General features: G+C 52.0%; 1 protein-coding gene across 1 annotated transcript; it reads left to right on the top strand.

Moving 5' to 3' along the window:
* Positions 1-2,229: 2,229 nt before the first annotated feature.
* AKAP1 (A kinase (PRKA) anchor protein 1) lies at positions 2,230-11,003 on the top strand. The gene is made up of 10 exons (XM_009069274.1): positions 2,230-3,835; positions 5,419-5,552; positions 6,057-6,183; positions 6,742-6,872; positions 6,955-7,132; positions 7,701-7,851; positions 8,473-8,540; positions 9,697-9,770; positions 10,239-10,304; positions 10,430-11,003. The coding sequence occupies exons 1-10, from the start codon at positions 2,230-2,232 to the stop codon at positions 10,487-10,489; spliced, it is 2,595 nt and encodes an 864-aa protein (XP_009067522.1). The 3' UTR covers positions 10,490-11,003.
* Positions 11,004-16,508: the final 5,505 nt, after the last annotated feature.

Raw genomic sequence — 16,508 nt, 5'->3', positions numbered from 1 at the left:
CTGTCCCCAGGCACTGCGAGGTCCTCCTGCCTCTGGGAGGAGGTGTTTGTTGGTGTTAGCTGTTCCCCAGCCAGCCCAGCACTCCAGGGTGTCTGCTGGCATCTCCTGCAGAGCCACTGCCTCTCATCCCTCTCCAGCTGATGGGAGGATGTGGAATCCCCATCTAACACTCACTGGTAGTGATGCAGCTCTGGCTAGAACAGTAAATTAGAACCATGAAATTAAAGGAGCTAATCCAGCAGTCCCCACTCAGCCAGATATCACAGAGGAGTGAAGATCCTTATCCTAAATGATGGTGTTTAAAGTGACTCTTAGAATTGTTTTGTCTGCCAGGCCTGTCCCCCCGTGGGGCATCCAGCGACTGTCTCCTGGTGCCTCAGAACTGTGTGGGACCATTGTTTGGACACTTGGTGCAACTTGGTAGGGAATCAGATAATAATAGGGCTGTCTGTTTCATCGGGAATGGACTTGTGAGCTACTTTAATTTGGGTTTGTGGTGCACCCATGAGACAGCTTGTAGGGGAGTTCTGCATTAATTACAGCCACTTCAGTGTGCAGCAGATGAGCACTCACAATGTGCCATTGTGCTGGGGAGCACCAATGGGAACCTTTTGTCTGGGGAATGTACAGGCCTCAGCCTTTCCCTTACCAACTCCCGCAGCCCAAACATCCACCTTATTGCACAGGCTTGTTGGTTTTTTAATTCCAAATCCCAGCACCTGGGATCCTCAGCAGTGAGCCCTGTTGATACAGCTGGAAGGGACTGGGATTTGGATGCTTCTTGGTTGTTTAGTTTATTTCATCCAATATCAGTGTTGGATGAACACACTTAAGTTTCCTGTCTAAAACAACATAAGTGCCTCATTTGTGATGTGCTGGGGATATTGCTGAGCTGGTTAAGTCATGTGTGCAGCTGGCCTTTAGTCTGGGATTGAACAGGGAATTTCTAGCCCCTGCCCTGTGGTAGGGACCCTGTGGTAGGTGGTGTGGAAGTGAGGCTGGGGCCGAGCTGGCGTGGATGGAGCTGTGTGAGTGCTCTTGTGGGAGAGAGTGTGGCTGGGGGAGGTGAGAAGCCTGAAGTGAACATTACATTATCTGGGGCTCTGACACTGGTTTGAGCCAAGGGAGTCATGTTTTTGTCCCTCAGCTGGAATGTAATCAGCTCCTGGTGCAAATCACGTCCCAGAGTTGCTCTGGGAGCTGTGATTGGGACACTTGCTCTGATAACAAAAGGGGTTTCTTTGCTTGAGACAGACTAAGCATTGGGCCAACTGCCTTGATTGTCCTCTCTTGTCTAAGAAAAATTATGCTTCAAAAGAGAGACTAGATAATACTCTTTTCCAGTGGGTGATTCCCATTTGTAGGACTTCGCTATCTACTGGAAACAATCTTTATTCCTGTTGCTCGTTGGCAAGAGTCTTGAGGGCTGTTTGGATTAAAGTGTGTCTGTGTAAGGTCCTCAGACACGTGGTGTTTTGCTTTAATTCCTGTGCAGTGAAAATATAAACTCTTAAGTGCTTTGCAGCAAAAGGCTGTTGGGGATGTGGTGATTGTTCAGCTCTGCGTTCCAGCTGAGGCTTTCCTTCAGGAAAAGGAGAGGCATGACAGCACTGCCTGGTGTGACCCCGGTGAGGAGTGGGGGAGCAGGACTGGGTCTCTGGTGTCCAGGTGGGAAAGGGGTCACAGCTTTTCTAGAGGAAAAGCTGTCGGCTTGAGCGAGTCAGGGGAAAGGCAGCTGTCAGTGTAGTGAGTTTGGGTGTAGAACAAACTTTGGGGTCGGGTTCCTAGGGCTTTGCAGTGTGTTGTCAGGCTCTGGAAGCCACAGGAAGTGCTGCTGCCTTACCAGGGCAGGGCTGGGGATTCCTGCACGGTGTGGTGTGGTGGGATGCTGTGGCAGAGCTGGGCTGAGAGCCCAGCACGGTGCTGGAGGAACCTGCTGTGCTGGAGGCTGTCCTGGGGGCAGGACTGGCAGAGCTGGGGCAGGAAGAACGAGGGGAGGTGAAGTGCAGAGGTGAGGTAGGGTGTAATCCTGCAGTACATGGTGAGAAATGTCCAGACATCCCTTGTGTGGGGTAAGGAGCTGTTCCGTGGCCTGCTGGTGCAGCAGAGAGGTGAATTTCGAGAGCTCAAAGCCCTTACAAGACTTGAGCCTTCCTGTTGCCTTCCCTGTGACCAGTTTAACGTGGTTTCTGTCTCTGCTCCCAGGTCTGACTGCTGAGGCTCTGTAAGATGGCGTTACGCTTCCGCAACTTCGTGCCGTACGCCATTCCCGGAGTGCTGGCGCTTCTGGGCTGCTGGTGGATCTATCTGCGGAGGAAAAAGCACTCGGGCTATCGTGACAAACAGGCAGTAGGTGTCGAGAAGGAGAAGCAGGAAGAAGTGTCAGAGAACGATTCACCACCCAGGACAGAAGCGCGTGTTCCTCGGAGACCGCCCCTCTCGTCGGGAGAGGAATGCCTGGAGACCCCGACCTCGACCTCCCTGCTGTCCGCGGGGCCGACGACGCCCTCTCCTCTGTGTCCCACTCACGAGAGGCCGAATCTCTCACAGCACCTTCCAGACCTGTCGGGCACGGCGGTGCCACCCAGCGCCCGCGAGGACAACGGGGAAAAACTAGACGTGGTAGGATCTCGGAAGAAAAGCGCTGTCCCTGCTCCTGCCTCCCTCCCTCTGGGCTCAGAGAGCCACGGGCAGGGCTCAGGCTCCAGTGCAAACCGTGGTCAGCAGCCATCGGCATCCCTGGCCCAAGGGTCTTTGGGAGCCAGGGAGGAGATCAGCCACGCAGAGCAGTCAGATGAGTCTTCGTTTAAGCCCCCTAAGGAAAACCAGATGCCAGGAATCACACGGTCGGATACTGGCTCTGTGACAGCCCGTTGCTTGGGTTTGGAGAAAGAAGCCAATGTCCCACAAGCCTTTCTCAATAAAGAAGTTGAAGTTGTATCAAGTCAAAAGGATTCTGCAGTGAGCATGTTGCCAGGTAGTTTGGAGTCTGCCTGTTCGAAGCAGTCCAGGGAAGAAGAGATGTCTGGGTCAATTGCCACTGCTGTACCTGTGTGTCAGGAGCACAGCCAGCCAAAGGGAGATGAGTTGGAAAAGGAGAAGATTGGAGAAGTGAGTTTGGACAAGGAAGAAGTTGAGAAAATTGAGCAAGTAGCAACACAGATCATTTCCAAGGTCATTGTGGCAGCAACTGAGGAAGTGCTGTTGGGTTCTGCAGATGAGTCCCCTTGCATCTGCCAGGCCACTGCCAGTCAGCCTGAGGCACCTGTGGGGATGGTGAGCGCTGCTGCCCCTGGTCAGGTGTGCGTGGAGGGAGCTCCAGCAGGTGAGAGCGTGGCCACACAGGGCAGTGCTGCTGTGCCAACGTCCCCAGGGGCAGCAGAGTGGGATCGGAGTGGGACAGATTCCAGCTGCTCCACACAGGGCTGTTCCCCCAGCCCTGCCCAGGGAAACACAAAGGACTGTCCAGTGAGGAGCAGTGTGTACAGGGAGTCCCGGGGAGTGGATCGGACTCGCGGGGAGAACCACACGGGGTCACTGGGACACTCGTCGTCGGCTCTGGAGGACTCTGGGTGCGGCACGTACGCGTCTGAAGGTGGGACAAGTGCAGAAGATTCACTGCAAAGCACGACGCTGTTTGCCGCGTCGGGGCAGCTCTTGGACTCACTGAGCACATCTGCTGAGCAGAGCTTGGTGCCGGGGGAGAACAGCTCTGCTCTGGGGCTGCCTGAAGACAGCACAGTGCCATACAGCAACGGGATACTGAGAGAGGAGGGGCCAGACTCGAGCCAGGAGTGTAGTAGTGCTCCAGGGATGGATGGAGATCACTCAGAAGGTAAGGGATTGGAAAGTCCTCCTGCTTAAAATGTGGCGAATAAGCATTTTATGTGCTGTGACCTTCCTGCTTTGGAACACCTTCGGATAAATCATTCTCGTGTTTCACTTAGGCAGTAGATGAATACTGAGCCCTCGTGTGCAGGTGGGTATGTGTTTGCCCTCCAGATTGCCACATCTGTAGGATCCAGTGTGATCTGCAGGGTACACTGCAAAGGGGTGAGCAGGCTGGTCCCTCAGCACAGCACTGACTGTCTGGGGCTGAGGCTGTGCTGGAGCAGCCTGGTGGAACGGAGCATGTGTGGATGTGAGCCAGGCTGGGGAGCACCTTGCTGGTTTGAGACCTGCTCGTACAAATGGTTTCTGCTTCAGCTCAGGTGGCCTCTAGGAAGCCCTGGGTGTTTACCTGTGTTTCTGGGCTGCTGCTGCTGGCAGGAAGCTGTGAGGCAGGTTTCTGAGGTGCTGCTGGATGAACCAGGGCAGAGCTCTGATGAATTGTGATAAAATCAGCTGGTTGCAGAGCAATTACCCTGAAGCCTTTTTGCTTGGAAGGGTAGGTGCATGCCAAGAAATCCCAACAGGGAGCAATGTTCATGGAGTTCCCCCATCTGTCTGTGTTGCTTTTGCCTTCTAGATCCTGGATGATGTGTGCCTGGCAGAGCACATGCAAAGCTGTCTGAGCAAACCTGTGTGACCTTGGGGATGGATGTTAAAATCCTTTGCAGGACCCTGTGGTGCCAACAGCCCTTAATGACAGGAGATGGCTCTCCTAATTGCTACAAAGCAGTTGGAAGACTGCTTGTTGCAAGACTTGGGGATTGAGTTTGCCAGCAATTAAGGACTGAACCCACAGCACACTTTGACTAGTGAGAGTAACCCCAGGAAGAGCATGGTGCTGCCTCATTGTGAATGCTGGTGTGACAAGAAGGTCCTGGAGTGAGTTGTGGAGCCTGGTGGTGACAAGCTCTGCACTGAGACACTGAAGGGTGGGGAGAGGGGGTGCAGGAGGTAAAGCTGGTGAGGTGGCTGTGTTGGGTAAGAGGTCATCCAGCTGACCTTCACACCCAGGCTGAGAGTCTTACATGCTCCCCCTTGCCTAGGAAGTCAGTGGCCAACAGCTGCAGCCTTTGCCTTTCTTGGCCTATGTGCTGTGTTACCCGTTAAGAAGTGGCAAATGTGAAGCAGCTGTTTGGTTTATTTTTCTCTTCGGTCTCTCACTGGATGGTCTGAATACTTGCAAACAAGTGAGGATCTTCATGCTCCTGCCTGCTCATCTGAAGGACCAACCTTGTGTGACACTGACACTATCTGGGATACGACCAGGAAGAGGCTGTTTGACTTTGTCCCTTTCCCAAGGAGAAGTGTTTCTGGTATTGGCTGATGGTTTGGGAACAAATCAGCTCAGCTCTGGCACCTTGTTTCTTCACACATGTGATAAATTTGGGCAGGAGGCAATCCCCTCCTGCCCTCAGTGGGCTCCAGCTGCCCTGGGGTCGCTGCAGTCCCTCCCGTTGGGGTTGGAACGCACGTGTCGTAGCTGGGTCCTGGGAGCTCTCTGAATGCTGATGTGTGCCTGTCTTGTAGGTTCAGATGTAAATAGTGTGGACTTTGTGGACAGTGGCTGTGCCATGAGGAAGACAGTGGCTCGTCAGAACGCTAAGCTAGAAGGAGGATCCAGCAAGTCTGACTTTGTTATCTGGGAAATCGAGGTCCCAAAGGTAACTGCTGCCCTGCTGGGGATCCTGCCCTGCCCCACATCCACCTCCTGTTCTGCCAGTCTGGCATGGGCTCAGTGCCATCCCAGGGAGATCAGCAGCACATCCCAGAGGACTGGAGCATTCAGCTCCGTTAGGACTCGCAGGAGTGAAGAGCTGGTGCACAAACATAGACAAGTGCAGTGCCAGGGCTGCACCCACGGGAATGGTGGTGGTTGGACTCGTTTTTCCCCATGGTCTTCCACCCAGGCCCTTAGCCCAATGCTTTGGAAGCCTTCGGGAGGCTTTGAGGGTCTGGAGAGCAGATCTGTTAAAATGAGCTGTGCTTACTGCTCTGTATCTGCCTAGACTCATCACTCAGCTGAACTCTGCACTGGTCCAGCATGACCTTATATTTCTCCCTGTGCTGCAGGAACTGGGAATGTGGGTGATACAAGCCAGAGGGAGCAGTGATGTTTGGTATATTTTTTTCTTCCTGACTGTTGCTTTCTTGTCCCTTTCACACAGGAATTAGTTGGCCGCTTGATCGGCAAACAGGGCAGATTTATGAGCTACTTGAGGCAAGCGTCCGGTGCCAAAGTCTATGTCTCAACACTACCTTATTTCCGTGACTCCCAAGTCTGTCACATCGAAGGTGAGTTGAATATCTCTATTCATGGTCTAAGGTGTAGCTTGAGAGCCTTAATTATATGGGCAAGGAATTTAAACAGATTTAGTGGCTTTGTGAGCCCAGTGCTTTACAGAACTTCTCTGCTCAGTGCTGGTGCAGCAGAGGTGTGTGCCAGGTCACCTGTGCCTTGACACGTGAACCCTCAGTCCTGGAGCTGGGAATGCTTTTAAAGTCTTTGGCTGCTGCAGTTTTGGGATCCTTTTGCAGGATCCCTTCAGACTTGCTGCAGGAGCTGTGGGATGGGTATCAGCAAATGCAGCTTCCACTGGGAAGGGTTAATTGTGGCTGAAATATCTGCCCAGGCATTGGGTTTATACTGGAGGCTAAAGCTGCTGGAGCTGGGGCCTGGCAGTCTGAGTTGCTCGTGTTGGTGTGATATCAGGTCACTTGGCCAATCTATCAACGCTTACACTGTTGATGTAGTGCAGGAGGCTCCTGGCAGTTGTATTTCTCCATGTGATGGGTGGGAGTGTCCTCAGCGTGGCTGTGCTGCAGACTTCCTGCGGGATTTTTGTCTTCCAGGGACCTCGCATCAAGTAGAAAAAGTCCTGAGCCTGATTGGCAAGAAGTTCAAAGAGCTGTCTCTCACCAACATCTACACCCTACCTCCGCCGATGCCGCTGACGCTGCACTCCCTGCTCATGACTGCCTGGGTGAGTCCCTGTGCAGCTCTGCTCTGACTGGAGCTTGGGTGGCTGTGAGCACTCATGTTGATTTCCTTCCTCCCCCTGGCAGCTGTTCCTCCCCGACGGAGTGAGTGTAGAGGTGGTTGTGGCAAACCAGGTCAACGCAGGGCACATGTTCCTGCAGCAGCACACACACCCCACGTTCCACGTCCTGAGCAGCCTTGACCAGCAGATGTATGCCTGCTACTCTCAACCCGAAATCCCAACCCTGCCAACTCCTGTAGAAGGCAAGTAGTACTCACAGTTTGTTCAGTTGGGAAACCTCCAGGGTCGTGAGGAAGCCTGTTGTCCCTGAGCTGGGCTTGGATGAGGATGTGACAGTTCACTTGTCATTTGATCCTTATGCTGCTGCCAGAGTACAGATGTTGCTCTGCTCTTCCTTACCCTGCTTATCCCTGGAGCACCTCCCCAGCCACTTAGCTGCGTGCTGAAATTCAGAGTGAGATCAAGCCTGTCTCAGGTTATTTCCAATCAACTTGGCATCTGAGGTATTTCTGCTGACCAACTACTCCCAGATCTCCACGGTGTCATTGTGTCCATGTCTGTCACCATGTCTGCACATGGTGTGAAGTGGAGGGACCGTCCCATGGAAAGGGGTTATTTATTCCTTTGTGGAGACAGACTTCTGGTGCCCCGGGGCTGGAAGAGAGCTGGGTACCTGGGCAGAGAGCTTGGCAGTGGCAGACAGAGACCTGAGAGTAAAACCCACCTGTGGCACTGCTCATGCCTGAAGTGCTGATTTCTAGAAATCCACTAACCCTGAGCCTTTCTTGTCTGTGCTTGGGTGTTTTGCAGTTGGCATTATCTGTGCAGCTCCAGGCCTGGATGGGGCATGGCTCCGGGCTCAAGTCATCAACTACTTTGAAGAGACTGGAGAAGTGGAGCTCAGATATGTGGACTACGGAGGATATGACAAAGTGAAGGTTGACACACTGAGGCAGATCAGGTCTGTAGCTCCTCTGCCATGGCCTGAGACAACATCTGGCACAAGTCCTCATCAGAGGCATCTGCATGATTTGAATTCTTACAGGTTTTTCCACAGCTGAAGTGGGAAATGGTGGGAAGGTTTATCTTGGCAGTGGGTGTGAGTTCCTGGGAGCACAGCAAGCTCCTGCAAGGATTTTTTTTAAATGGGGAGAGAGGAAATAGCAACTTCTGCCACTCCAGCACGGAAGCTGAGCTAAAGGGATTCCTTCAGGAGGCCCCAAAGTGCAGCTGAGTGATGAACTAGGAATGCCCCACTGGCTGGGAGAGCTGTGTGGGATGAGGGTTTCCTTACACAAGCCCAGGAAATACTTGGTTGTGTCCCAGAGGTGGGAGACAAGCAGCACAGGCTCTGTGGTGGAGGTGGGTTTTGCTGGAGCTGGATCCAACTTGGCATGTTCATCAGGCAATTCATTGCTGCTCTTAGATTGCTGGGGGAAAACAGCCCCATTTTTTTATATTTGACTGTCATTAATTTAAAACTGAATTCCTGTTAGAGCAATTGATTAATCAATGTCACCTTAACAAATGCAGCAATAACTGAAAACCACGTTCTGCCTCTGATTGATTCTCTTCTCTTTAGGTCTGATTTTTTATCACTACCTTTCCAAGGAGCAGAAGTTTTACTAGACAATGTGGTGCCACTTCCAGGTAACGGAGCTCTCTGTGCGGCTGGCACTTCTCCTGCAGGTTTCCATGGGTGCCAGCTGTGGCCAAGCCATGATTCTGTCTAAACCTCCTCCCGTGGCCAGCACAGCCTCTGCTGTGCCCAGGGGAAGGATTGGAAGAATTGCATTTTATTCTTCTAAATGTGCTAGCATGGCATAACCTGTCAGAGTCCAGGGGAAAGATGATAAATGTCCAGGCTTTGTCCTGTTTGGAGGAGGGAATGGGCTGCTGTCCTAAGCAGCAAGCTGGCAGGACTGGCAGGGAGTAGGTGCAGGAGCTGTAGCTGCTCCAGTTCTTCTGTCACAGATTTGCTGTACATGCAAACTTAGTTTTTAATCTGCAGACAAATACCTGACACTTCCCTCCTGAAATGGCTGATTTGTATAGTTCTGTGTTCAAAAGACAGCCCTGCAAGCACTAGGAGAATGTCAGTCACTGCCTAGAGACACTTTGGTTTGCTTTTTTTGGTCTTTTCTAGAGGTGTTGGAGGTGGGTGCTGTACTGGTGTGTGACAGCTGCACTTCTGGGTGGGACGGGGTGGCAATTTGGTGGGAAATAAGCTGCTTCCCTCCAAAATGAAACCACTTCTGTCAGGTCTGCAATGCAGACTGTACCTGTGTTGCCTGGGACAAGGGTTTTCCGCTGTGTTCCGGGTGTGGAGTTAGCAGGAACCCCCGTGCAGGCGGTGCAGGCTGAGGATTTGAGCTGCTGGTGCTTGGAGAGTGTTTGGCTGCGCTCAGGTCCCAGCCAGGCTGTGCTGCCAACACTTCAGTGCTGCCCTCTGTGCAGGGTCAGTAAAGTCCACAGGGACCCGAGCTTAGTTTATTAAGGATCAAAACACTAACGGCAGCTCCGAGGTACTGCAGCAATGTGCTTTGCTGGCTTTAAAGCCTCCCAATTCATCATCCACTCCTGTCCACACTATCATAGCTGGTGGTGTCAGAAGCTCTTGATCCTTTCCCTGCAGCACAGCCACACACCGAGTAGTGACCAAAGGCTTCAGAGCTGCCAGCCAGGGCTGAGGGCTCTCTGGCCCAGCATGTGTAGGAGGCCAGACAGGATTAGCCTCGCAGTCCCTCCTGGCCTTTAAAGCCTGGGAAGATCTCATTTGCTTTCTCCTGCTCTGCTCTGTCCGCAGACGAGGATCACTTCTCGCCGGAGGCTGACGCTGTTGTCAGTGAGATGACCAGAGGTGCAGTCCTCGTGGCACAGGTACCAGAGCACTGTCTGGAGGAGTCTTGGTGCTGGTGTCCTCTGCCCTGCACGCTGTCTGTGTTACAATAAACCCCGGGGCAGAGCCTGCCTGGGCAGGGCTCCTTGTGAAATCCTGGGGCTGAAAACTTCCAGCTGCTCTGCTGGGGATGGTGTGCCTGGCAAGGGCTGAGTATTCCCTCGTTTCTGATGTGGGCAGGGAGGAAGGACATCTGAGGGGGTTTACAGAGCACGGTGGGGCTTGGTGTCCCGTGGGTCCAGAGTCCCTCTGGCTCTGCAGTGCTTTCCCAGCCTCGGCTGGCCAGAGGCACCAGTGGGACTTTGAGATGTCCCAGAGGCTTGTGCAGGCAGCTCCCAGGCCTGAGCTGCTCACCTCCCCTGAAGTGTTTCCAGTAGTGGCTGTAGCTTGTCCATGTAAGTGACTTGGGACCAGAATTGCTGCACACTCATGTTTTGCTGTGTTTTCAGGTCACAAATTATGACAGTGCCACGGGGCTGCCCCTGATACAGCTCTGGAAATTGGTGGGAGATGAGGTGAGTGTGTTGACACACCTATTTGTTCACTTCTGTCAGTCTGCATGGCCATAAACTCTTTATTGTTGATCAGGAACTTGCTGGGGTTTGTTCACTCACCCACTCTTTTTTCCCCCTCCATTTAGGTGGTGTCAATAAACAGAACTCTGGTGGAAAGAGGGTTTGCTCGGTGGCTTGAGTACTAGCAACGTCCTAGATGCCTTGACAACTCTTTCTGCAGAGAGAAAACTAAAAGACAAAGTCTTATTTTGCACTGTTACAATTTGGTTTGGCAACTTCCCCTGAGAAGAAACATTTGCAGCTGCTGGTGGAGTCCTGTGGTCCATTGAAACGTGTTTTGCTCAACTGTTACCATTTTGCTAGGACAGATACCTCATCTGACAGGGGTGTCCAAAGCCATAATGACAGATACTGTAGCTTTAAAGCAAAAAATCCTCCCTGGCCTCTGCTCAAAAGTTGAATGAAAAACTCCTTAACCCCTTGGGGTTGGCTGGAAGCAAAGGCCCCTGAGACAGTAACTGTGGTTTGGTCCCAGCTGTGTCATGCCCCAGGAACTTGTGTCTCTTGTTCCAAAAGTTCCATCACTTGTCCTTTTTTTAACAGGCTCTGCCTTTGAAATGAATGAATGTTATTAAGGAATTTAATGTCCAGTTATGGATTTTTCTATCTTGTGCCACTAACCTGCACAAACAGCATTCATCTTGTGTCCTCCTCGCGCCGGGAGGTGGATGAGTCGCGTTGGTCGCACTTACCGTGGCACATGTCTCACTGCAATCATGGATTTTAGGCTTGACCTGCTCAAGAAAGCTTCTCCTTGCAGGGGCTTGGGCTGCAGGATATGTTACCACTACAGATTTTGCTCTGAAATGTCATGTATTTAAAGAAAAGAACTGCTTGCCAAGCCCAATTGTAGTTTATATTTTTCTAGCTGTGCAAGTCTGTAAATATATATAAAAAAAATCATTGTAATATTTTGTACAAGAAAAAAAAACACTGGAAACAAAGGGAACTTTACAGAAACTTTTTCACACCAAAATGTCCTATGTAGGTAGAACTGGTTTGAAGTGCATTAGGGTAGCCAAATTATTTGGAGCATCCAACCATTGGGAGTGTTTCAGCTCTGCTGTACCAGGATTAGTGTCCCCTTAGGTTCTGTCTGGTTGGAATTGTGATCGCTGCATCCTTTGCTATGTTGCTGTACAGACATGTTAAAAAAAAAAAAAAGTAATAAGTTGGCATTACTCTTGCAGTGGTGTTCTCTCTCTCAATTTTTTTTTGTTGCTCCTTTTTAGATTTCTATTATATATTTAAAATTTTGCTCAAGTAATTTAAGCTGACTTAATGCTCTTAAAGACGTGCCCTCTGTGTATCATTTTAGATAAGGGTTGAGCTGGTATTTACTGCTGGCAGAGCAGGTGCCAGAAAGCTGGTGGTGTGGTCAGTCTTCAGGAGTTGTTTCAGGTGATTCAGGATGTGCTTACATCCTGTGAGCTAACACCAGTGCATCACACGTTTGGACAGTTGCCTACACAATCCTTTGGTCCAGTGCCCTCTGATATGGAATGGTTAGATCCTTTCGTGGAGTTCTCTCCTATTCAGGGCTTCTGATTTAATGTTCATGTTTGCAGTAACATCCAATGAAAACTAAATTTGGTAACTTAAATCTATAAAAAAAAAACTTATATCCTTCCAGAATGTTTCTTTCCATATCAATTAAAGCTCGAATTTTAAGCTGTCTTAATTAAACTGTGATGACTGAAGAGCCTTCATTTCCTGACTCTGTTAGAGCAGCCCTGGACTCCTTGGTCTGCACCATGGGATGGATGTGTCGCTGCTTACTGCTCACCACAGAGGTTGACTTGTCTCAGTGTTGGTGTTTTCCCTTGCTTCGAGGGGTGTCAAAGTTGGGAATCTGCAGCTGGTGTGGGAAGCTCTCCCAGTGTCAGCTCTGTGTGCCTTGTTTTCCTCTGGCTCTGCAGTATGGAAGAACATCCTGTTCCCAGTTTGTTGTGAGCTGCCTGATTTTGAAGCTGTAGTAAAATAGAACATTGTAGGGTGAGATGAACTGAACTGAGGAGGTGTTGGCAAGTAACAGGCTGTGCTGCTTTCCTTAAAGTCAAAACTCAGCCTGCACAGACACATTAATAGGGAGTGTGTGGGTTATTTTAGGCTTGGGGGATATTGCATTATGGGCAAAGCAAACGGATTTGCTGATGAGATGAGGGGGGAGTCAGATATGGACTGCTTGGAAAAGAGCTGTGAAAAAGGCATAGGTCGAATAAGAGTCAGGGAGGTTGAAACAAGTGGGCTGTGTTAGCATCTCCTTTTTGGAGATGAGCAGCAGTGCTTGGTGCCCTGTCAGGCCTCGGGCCAAGGCTGCCCTGGGTTTGCACTGGGTTGTGCTGCTCCTAAATCCCTTGGCAGCCCCAGGGCCTCTGTAATCCTTGGCTCAGCCTGGGGCTGAGCTTACATGCATTGAGCTGAGCTGTCCCACGGGGTGGTTTGACTGAAACCCTTCAAAGGGGTTTCCCTTCGGAAAGTGGTAATTTTATTACGGGTAAAATGAATGAGGTCTCTGGAGATGCCTAATTTATAACTCCTGCCTGGAGAGCTTCCACGGGCTGCACAGCACACTGCAGAGCTCTCTGCCCTGGAACACAGATCCTTCTCTGGGCTCTGTCCATGGATGAGGTGCTTCCCATGAGGTCTCTTTACTGTGGCCACTGCCCCTTGTCCTCCTGCCCTGGGCAGGTGAGCAGGAGCTCATCCCTGTGCAAGTGGCACCTTCCTCTGGAGCACCAAGGGCTGGTCCTTTGGCAGAGCCCAGAGCTGATTTCCCTTTGGCATGTTGACTCCAAGGCTGCTCAGTGAGGGAGCAGGGGAGGATGAAGAGTTTTTGGAGCAGATGGAGAGCAGTGGAGCCCCAGCTCCACTGGTGTGTGGAGCAGCTCAGCTCCTCACCTCCCACAGCCCTGTGTGTGGCTGGGAGCCTGGCTCAGGGAGTCCCTGCTGGGGCCTTCACTGGCACTGGGTTTTTCCTAAAAAGAAAATATCAGCAAGTTGTATTTTTGCTTTGGTTCTGCTGCATCACACAGGTCCTGCCTCGGTGCTGTCCCTGGGAACTTGGCTGAGCAGGAGTTACAGAACTTTGTCTTGCATTTAGCTCCTTGCCTCAGGGGCTGTGCCTTGCCTTCAGTCACCTCTGCTTTCTCTCTCCTTCCCTCCCCAGCAATGCAAAGGAGAAATTCTGGCTGCATTGGGCAGTGGAGCAGAGGAGACACTTGAGGCCCTTTGCCAGGGGAGCTGTTGGAGCAGTTTTGCCCTGACACCCTCGTGGTCCCAGTGCTGAGCCTGTGCTTCACAGAGAAACCCCCGAGTTGGTGTGAGGCCTGTGAGTCGGTGTAAGTTTGTCCTTCTGACCTTCACGGCACCCTGTGGCAGTGTGTCCCACAACTTAATTACCTGTGAGTGGAAAAAGTGCTTCCTGTTTGTTTTCTAAATTGCCTGAAAGCCTCCCTGGCTCATCAGTCATCCTGATAGCACAGGGAGGTGAGTAATGGCCCTTGCTCTGCTTGTCCACACTGCCAGTGAGTCTGTGGACTCCTCTCCTGTTACCTGTGTCTGCCCAGGCTGAAGCAGCTGAGGGATGTTTAGCTCCATGGGTGGGAGGGGGTGGGAGTCAGATATCCTCCTGGCACTCAGCCCTGGACCCTTCCTAGCCCAGTAGAGCCTTTGCTGAGATGAGCATGTGCTGGAAATTTTCCTCCTTTTGCTGAATCAAGACTGCTGCACATGCCCAGGTGAGTTTTGGTGCCTGAAAGCAGTGTTGGATATTTCTGATGACGTTTTCTGTCCTCGTGGAGGGTGGGAGGAGGTGACAGGAGTTGTGCTGTAGCTGTGACTGCACTGAGGTTTCGACCTTTCCTGGGAGAGAGCAGATGGGATCAAAGGGTCTCATTGCTTTGTGCCCTTCATGTCCCAGCTGCAAATCTCTGTGTGGCCTGGGGGAATGTCATTCTTTTTTGTATCCAAACTGCAGTTTGGACTCAAGAACACTGAGGAGACATTTCATGCTGTTCCAAGTGAGGTGCCCTCATTTCTGGATAACAGCACTTGCAAGGTAATGTGTGGCTCTGGGTTTCTCTCCTGTGTGTTGTTTGGGTCTAGAGTGTCTGTCGCTCTCCAAGAGCACCTGAAGCACTTCTCTGACCCTCTCAAGTGATGCTCTCATTTGTAGCAGTACGAGCATCTCTTGGTGCTGTCACATTGCCCTGCCAAGCTCTGCCTGGTGCAGAGACATCCCTAGCTGTCCCACTGTCCTGCTGTGTCCTGCTGCCTCCTGTCCTCCCCAGCCTCCCTGTCCCTGGTGCAGAGACATCCCTAGCTGTCCCACTATTCTCTGCTGTGTCCTGCTGCCTCCTGTCCTCCCCAGCCTCCCTGTCCCTGGCGCAGAGGGATGCTCAGGGGGATGCTGGGGAGCCCAGCCCTGCCTCAGGAGACAGTTCAGCCCTGGAAATGTTGTTTTGTTGGCACAGAAAAGAGCTGTTTGTCTGCCTTACCAAGCCTAGCTCTGATCCCTCGGCCGTGCCCTGCTGTCTGGGTAGGACGTGGCTGTGCTGCCCCAGCAAAGTGAGGGACAGTGGCACCAAGTGGTGCTGCTGCCCGGCCCTGGGAAGGGGCAGAGAGGAGGAAGGTTGGCGTGGGGTTTTCCTGGCTGCCCTGTCCCTCCTCGGGAGCTCTCCAGCCCGGCTGCTGGGGCTGGGAGCGGGGCTGGGAGCGGGGCAGGGCAGCAGATGGCACTCCAGCACCAGCGCAGCTTTCCCGAGCGCAGCCCGCGCTCCCCGCGGGGAGAGGCATCGTCTCGAGCTGTAAGCCGCGTCTATAGGACCTTGATTTACATGCTTGGGATGTTCCTCTCTGCTCGCGGGCCCAGATGATATCTCTGCTTGTGCAGGTTTGTCCTTACACAGTGTGTGACGTGAGATGATAAAGGGACAGTGTTACTTTTCGCTGGCAGGGGCTGACCCCTAATTTGCTTGGATGTTTTCCCTGGTCGTGGCCTGCCTTTCCCCCAGAGCACAGAAACAAGATGATTCTTTTTAAGTCAGATTTTTTCCCGCCCCAGTCAGAATGAGGCAAACTCTTTGTGCTCCCACTGAAAATGGACCTGTAGGTGTGGAGATGGAGAAGCAAAGTTCAGTGTGCTTGTTGCAGAGGCAACAGCTGGGCAAGTATGAATGAGTCAGGGGAAAAATGCTCCCATTGAGAGGCTCAGTGTGTGCTGGGCATGCAAAGAGATCCCCTGGGTGAGGAGTTTTGGCTCTTCTCGGTCTCCTAGCCCTGTTGCTCCTGGCAGGGCTGTCCCTGCCCAGCAGGGCTGGCTGTTTGCAGGAACAGCTGAGCTTCCAAGCACACAGGCCCTGACCCCAGATTCAGACTGTGTTCAGTCTCCTCTGGACCCCTGGGAGACTCACCAGAGGCAGCTGAGGTGGGACAAACCCCAAGGTGCCAAAGCCTGCGCCAGGCTCTGCTCACCTGTTTTGCCCTTGAACAAGGCGAGACAGCTGGGGTGGGTTTGCCCAGAACGGGGAGGATGCACTTGTCCTGGTGTCTGCTGAGCATCCTGGCCCAGGCTGTCTGTGCTGGGCCTCCCTGGTTTTGCAGATTGGGAGTAAAAAAAAGCCACTTACGAGCCCCCAGCTCTGGTGTGTGAGACCCATACAAATGCACAGAATCTTGTCAGCAGCTTGACCTCCCGGGCAGTGTTCTGGCTCTGCAGTGAGGAGCTGCCCTCGCTCTTCCTCGCCTGACTCCTCTGTAATGGAAGGGCTAAATGCTTATTACTTTTTTGTAGCCTTTTCCGGTTGCCAATCAATCGTGTCTGGTTTGGGGTTTGTTTGGTTTCTGTGTTGCTGGGGCTGTGCAGGATGCTCTATCTCACTGTAATTATGGTTCCATCATTGTCTTGGCACGGAAACATCTGCTGTCTCCCTGCGATCGCCACTTCTCCTATTTCTGCTAAGAATTTCATGGATCATTGTGACCTCCTATTTCCCATAACATCTCGGCGTACGCAGCTGTTTCTCTTGCGTTCCCCTGTCTCTCCATCTTCCTTTATTTTCCTATCAGCATCTCCAATGCATTCCAAATTTCAGCTCATCTGCTTACAAATCAACATCTCACTGATCATCACCTCTGTGTTGT

This window comes from Acanthisitta chloris, unplaced genomic scaffold (assembly GCF_000695815.1).
Source record: "Acanthisitta chloris isolate BGI_N310 unplaced genomic scaffold, ASM69581v1 scaffold21812, whole genome shotgun sequence".
Lineage (NCBI taxonomy): Eukaryota > Metazoa > Chordata > Aves > Passeriformes > Acanthisittidae > Acanthisitta > Acanthisitta chloris.
The sequence above is the reverse complement of the archived record's forward strand: the minus strand, read 5'-3'. Positions and strand labels throughout refer to the sequence as shown.